The sequence below is a fragment of the Eleutherodactylus coqui genome, chromosome 3, assembly GCF_035609145.1.
Source record: "Eleutherodactylus coqui strain aEleCoq1 chromosome 3, aEleCoq1.hap1, whole genome shotgun sequence".
NCBI classification, from domain to species: domain Eukaryota; kingdom Metazoa; phylum Chordata; class Amphibia; order Anura; family Eleutherodactylidae; genus Eleutherodactylus; species Eleutherodactylus coqui.
The window spans coordinates 198,871,108-198,877,696 of NC_089839.1; the positions used below are offsets into that span (position 1 = coordinate 198,871,108).

Genomic DNA, 6,589 nt, shown 5'->3' on the forward strand with positions numbered 1-6,589 from the left:
TAAAAACTCTTTTTTGGAAATTTTTTTCCCACATCGCTGCATTGAAAGTCCTATAACTTTTTTATTTTTCTGTGGACGGAGCTCTGTGAGGGTTTTTCGTGTGACAAGCTGTAGTCTTTATTGGTACCATTTTGGGGTACATACGGCTTTTTTGATCACTTTTATTGTGATTTTTGGGAGGCAAAATGTTGAAAATAAGCATTATGCCTCTGTTTTGTAGTTTTTTTTATTGTTTTTTGCTGTGCAGGATAAATAATGTGTTCAAATTAATTGTACGGGTTGTTACAGATATGATGATACCAAATATGTGGGGTTTTACGTTTTTTTAAATTTATACAAATAAGGTAAAGAACACAAAAAAGAGGTTTTTTTTTGTTTTACATGATTTGTTAGTTTTTCACAATATTTTTATATTTTCTTTTTTACACTTTTTATATCCATGTAGGGGTCTTGCACTATAGCAGCTATGATAATAAAGCCTTGCAGGACTTGTTTGTATTTCCCATGCCGTCGTTTAGCAATGACCCATATATCCGTAGCTCATATGGTGACCCTAGGTTACCGATCTGGCATCTTCTCTTTCGCTGCCAATGTCCCCGGTGGCACATCCGCAGTACATGGAACACTGCGCCATCGCTAGGGCAATGACGCGGCCTTCTCTGCTGCGAATGTACCGCCCGGAGCATGCGCAGTTGAGAGGATGCCACACTGTCGCTATGGCGATGACACGGCTCCTGTGGCCATTCCGCAATGATGATTGCGGAATGGCTGGCATGATGGATGACTTTTTTCATTAACTTCAATGGAAGCCAGCCGTGCGTAGCCTGCAGCAAATCGCAGAAAGCTGTGATTTCTTTCCTGCGAAAATCGCAATTAATTTCCTCTCATGGGCAGGAAATCGCGTTTTGCCATAACATGCTATGGGCTGGATTTGCTGTGAAATCCGTAGGTGGAATCCCGCTCTGGATTTCGCAATGTAAGTCGGCCCGCTGCAGGAGGCCTTATGCTCACGGAAAAAACTCTATTGTGTAAATTGATTTATGGTGCGGATTGTAACTCTGCTTCATGTCAACTTATGTTGTTTCAGCATGATTTTCATCTCTTTTCATGTAGATGCTGCTATGTGTGGAACTAGCCTTAGGCTACCTACATATAACCAAGCGCGATATCGGAATGTGAAACGTGGCCCAATATCATGCTCGCTAATGTGCGATTTACCCATTTTTTCTTTAAAAACACACAAATCTTGCACAATTTGAAAGCGGCCTATTGATAAATCCCTCATGCAATAAATGTATATGATTTTCCCCTCTGGTCGCTGTCAGTGATTATTTCCTATTTGTTTTCTTGAGGTGGTCCTGGCATCATTTCCCAAAAGAAACACCTTCATGGCCATCAAGGTTGTCAACAAAACAAGGAGCGAACCACACATCTTAATGAGAGAGCAGCGGATACTACTGAAGGCCCAAGACTGCCCTTTCATCTGTCACCTGTATGCCGCACAGCAGTCTGCAGACCGAGTCTACTTTATCACAGAGTATCTGCTTGGAGGAAGCCTAGGAGCGCTGATCAAAATGTGCGGCAGCTTGGACATCAACCATGTGAGGTGAGTAAATGACTAACCAGGGGTTGGGGGGACTGAGGGTGACATGACAAATATAGAAGAGTGGAGGGCATACAGGCTGCCTCTTCTCTTCTGGTGGTGACGGACACTTTGATGGTGACATGATGTCAGCGGACTGATTTCATGTCATTGATACTACACTCTTCTCTCAGATTCTACACAGCGGAGATAGCATGCGGCCTCCAGTTCCTGCATCAACGCAGCATCGTCCATCGGTAAGCAGAACTTTTCCACATTTCTCTTTTTCCTTGCAATGGGTTCCAGACTTTCCCAGAATCCTCAATTAGGACTTTTTTCTGTGGTACATACCTAAGACCTCTGTATCAATGAACAGATTAACATGTCTCTTTTTTTCATTGCAGTGACATAAAGCCAGACAACATCATGCTGGACAGATCTGGACACATCCGCCTGATTGACCTGGGGCTGGCCCAAGACGGTGTCACCTCGTCTAACAAGATCAGTGGAGTGACGGGCACACTTCAATTCATGGCCCCAGAAGTGCTTCTTGAAGAAGACTACGACACAGCAGTCGACTGGTGGAGCCTGGGAATTGTCGTATCCTGGATGGCGGCAGGACAGTCCCCTTTCTATTACGGCTCCATCAGGAGAAAGGTCATCAAAGCCATCACCAGAAAGGAGCCAAAATTCCCACCTTGGCTTGATGCTGATGTGAAGCATCTTCTGGAGAGACTGCTACGTAAGAAGCCTGAGCAGAGGCTGGGTGTCTACAGGAACATCCGAGGTCACCAGTTCTTCGACACCATAGATTGGGAGGTGTTGGAACTTAAAAGAGCACGGCCACCATTCAAACCATTCAGGGAAGTTTTGGAGAATCGGGACCTGCTGTGGCTGGAGGATAAGACACCCATTCACCCGATAGACGGATTATCGTACACTTCACCAAGTTGGACCCGGTAAGATCTTCCTCCTCTAGGGATAATGTTCTTCATTTTGACCTCTGTGTTCATCATTATTGTTCCTCTTGTGTCAGACAGCACAGGTGGTCATATAATAACCCTGCTTCGTGTCACCATGCCTGGTCCGCAGTCCTTTCCCTCCTCAGCTACATTTTTATTTCTTTTCCAATAATTATGTTTCTGCTTCTTCCTAGGATGATGAGAAGAATCCGATTGTGAAGGAAGCCACAACCATCTGGTAAGTTATATCTGTACACCTACACATACCTATCTGTACAACAATACATTCCTATACACAAAGGACACCTACCATTAATACACTGCAACAGAACAGCCGGGCTTCTGCCAAATGATTTGACCTTTTATGCCAGAATCTGGCATAAAATGCCCTGTAATTTTCCCCCTTTGAGTCATTCCCTTCTGAGATTTTGATATATCTGGTTGGCAAGCAATATGGCCTCCATTATGGCTTCCACAATCACAAAACTGCTAATAACTCATAGTAGAGTCACAGTTGCAGAAAATAACTTTTTTTGTATATCAAATATAAATCAGCTCCTGATACAAATCGTCATATTGCAGTAGTTCACTTGTTTGTATCCACAACTGGTAAAACTAACAATTTTCTCTCTTATTTCTTATAGACTAAGCCCGCGTCAACTGTCTCCTGAACCTGCGACTCTGCTGCTGTAGAAGAGCTCCGCTTACCAACAACATCCTCTCTCCACCATCTGTATCCTGCATGCTAACATCAGCTACCTTGACCTCCTCCGGCTGACTTGAACATCATCCTCTCCTGAAGACCTTCTACACCACCAGGAGCGGCCTGTGCTTGATTTGTAGCTGGCGAGTTCAGGAAAAATAGCCCGAGTGGCTATTATCCCTGAACTCCTGGTTACTAGTAAGACCTCGGCACAGGCCGGGTAAGTAGCCTACACCACACCAGATTAAACACAAGTATAAATACAAACACATACATAGACACGAGTACGCACACACAGATAGGTGTAGTTGTCGGCTTTGATCTTGGGACTTGCTCTGATCGCCATATTTGGGATCAGGAAGGAATTTTTCCAACTTGAGGACAATTGGCTCATACCTCAAGGTGGTTTTTGCCTTCCTCTGGATCAACTCACAGCCTTAAATAGGGTTAGGTTTTATTTATAAGGAAACAGCCACATAAATAATATAATACAAACATAAAAATGAAACACAAACTTTAGCTGACATCACATACACTAGGGAGGTGAGCTGCTGGCGTTTGATTCTGAGATTTATTCTGGTTGCCATATTTGGGATCAGGAAGGAATTTTCCCCCCTTGAAACAGGATGATTGGCTCTTTCCTAAAGGGGGTTTTCGCCTTCCTCTGGATCAACACAGTCTATAAATAGGTTTAGTTCAATACACTTTATATTTCACACTAACAGATGGTAATAGATTTATGAAAACAATAGATTTATGAAAACAATAACACATTTTAAAAAGTCAGATAGATCAGATGTCGGCTTCGATCCTGGGATTTGTTCCGATCGCCATATTTGGGGTCAGGAAGGAATTTTTTCCCTTTATAGAAGGATAATTGGCTTTTTCCTTAAAGGGTTTTCGCCTTCCTCTGGATCAACTCAGCCTCCAAATTCCCCATAATAAAATGTATTATCTCCTATAACTAGAAATAAAATGTTCTTTCTCCATAAATCTTTGTGTCTGTGTCTTTATTTCCATTGAATGTCTTACATAATGTTCTTCCAATGCCACTGGGGATTGTATTTGCAAGAACCATAGTGATGAGTGGGGGCCCATGTAGTTACGCCCCTGCCTTTAACCTTCCTTCACAGAAATTCCAGAGACAATATTGAGAACTTATTAGTCTGCCTGTCCTTGGGCGTTGCGGTAACCCGCTGCAGAGAGCTTTCACTGCGTTCCCCGTGGCTGGATTATCACCGCGGGGAATGCAATTCAAACCTGCCCATGGACAGACAGCCTTACCGTCAGAGACCCAAAGGGTCTCAACTAACTTATCAGATCAAATCTGAGAGCTTAGCTGCAAAGGATCCAATATCGCAAAAGTATAGACGTAGGAGATTGCTCAATCGTCTAGTTCCTCAGATGTAATACACTGGACCCAGACGGTTAAGGATAGAAGATCTATCTGTAATTTCTGAAGCCATAGCAATTTTCGGGCTCACTGCATAGAACCTTTCTGCCTAAGGCTAGGGTCATAGACAGGAGCAGCTTTCAGCCAGAGGACCTAACATATAGTGTAGTGGCCTGATTTACTCAAACCCTATGCTGGAGTGCTTTGGAGGATGAGGTTAATTAAAGGGGTTGTCCCGAGGCAGCAAGTGGGTCTGTACACTTCTGCATGGCCATAATAATGCACTTTGTAATGTACATTGTGCATTAATTATGAGCCATGCAGAAGTTATAAAAAGTTTTATACTTACCTGTTCCGTTGCTGGCGTCCTCGTCTCCATGGTGCCGACTAATTTTCGCCCTCCGATGGCCAAATTAGCCGCGCTTGCGCAGTCCGGGTCTTCTGCAGTCTTCTATGGGGCTCCGTGTAGCTCCGTGTAGCTCCGCCCCGTCACGTGCCGATTCCAGCCAATCAGGAGGCTGGAATCGGCAGTGGACCGCACAGAAGAGCTGCGGTCCACGGAGGAAGAGGCCATCTTCAGCGGTGAGTAGAGAAGTCACCGGAGCGCGGGGATTCAGGTAAGCGCTCCGGTGAGCTTTCTTTACCTCCCTGCATCGGGGTTGTCTCGCGCCGAACGGGGGGGGGGTTGAAAAAAAAAAAAACCCGTTTCGGCGCGGGACAACCCCTTTAATGCCCATTAACTCATTATTATCTTGTTTTGCATGTAAAAGGACCCCCGGAGTTGTTTGCCGAGCCCAGTGTGTGTTTTAAACATATGCCTAGCTGTGTAAACAGCTGCACACACTCCATTGTTCTCCTTGAGGCTGCCAACACATTCCATTGCTCTCCTCAAGGGTAGTGTAAAGATGCTCATCTATTGCAAGATGAGCGAAATACATTCAAACGGAATGTATTTGTACAGTCTTTCAGTGGCTAAACAATGGATTTTAAGTGAACTAAAATCCATTGTTCAAACGAAAAGTGCACGATACCCGCGGTTACATGTAATGGTCATTGCTCATTTTTGGCCGTTGGGACAAATTTTAAGTGATAATCGTTGTGCGTAAAAGGGCCTTTAGTTTCCTTAGTACAAAGGTTTATAGCCCCTGTATACTACTGTGCACATCCATCAGGTATGGTATATATGGAAACATCCTTCCTACATGCTGTAACCTGGTCATGTGCATGAGCCCTAAGGCAACCAGGGAATTGATGTTGGCAAAAAAATTTTTCTCTGCATTAGAGTTTTTAGAAAGACCTGTAAAAGGCCTCGGTTACTGGAGTTAGGGCCCTTTTACACAGGACAACTGTCATCCCAGTGATGATCATTCCTGTTCTCTTACATAGGAACGATCATCACTTATAAATATCTAATAAGTTAGTATCTTTCGAGTCCCTACTCTAACAAGACAACTAAAACCCCAAAAAGGGAACCCCGCCTACAAGTGGGGTGATCAATGATCATCCTAATAGGGATGCCCCAACACTGTAACCTAAGGGGTTGGCTAGCCCAAGATGGAAACAGGCAGGAACATTAGACAAGGGAAAAACAACGGGACAGTTCACACTTAATGTCTGAACACATCACTGTTCACACTAACAAACAGACAAGGGAATCCCACCCAGAACCTCATGCATGCAGCTTACACCGAAGCAGAACATGAATGACTCCAAGCACCAGCGCTCTTAGAGGCAATGAGATAAATGACAAATAGATAAATGACCAGAACCCTTCAGCAAGAGGGGCTGTTATCTATTTGCAGCAGACCGACGGGGATTGGTTGGCTGGAGAACTCTACACCAAGCCAGCTCAATCATCCCACACCTGTGGCAGTGTGCTGCTGTAAACCCATAGAACTACAGGTCCCAGGAGCACAACATTTCACACGCATGTTGGTGTCAGTGTATGT

At 44.3% G+C, this 6,589-nt stretch overlaps 1 protein-coding gene across 1 annotated transcript; it reads left to right on the forward strand.

Annotated features, from left to right (window-relative positions):
* Positions 1–2,025: 2,025 nt before the first annotated feature.
* On the forward strand, positions 2,026–2,783 carry LOC136619929 (protein kinase C delta type-like). Its single transcript, XM_066594651.1, has 2 exons — positions 2,026–2,541; positions 2,739–2,783. Exons 1-2 carry the CDS (start codon positions 2,114–2,116, stop codon positions 2,761–2,763), a joined length of 453 nt encoding a protein of 150 aa, XP_066450748.1. The 5' UTR covers positions 2,026–2,113; the 3' UTR covers positions 2,764–2,783.
* The last annotated feature ends 3,806 nt before the right edge of the window (positions 2,784–6,589 follow it).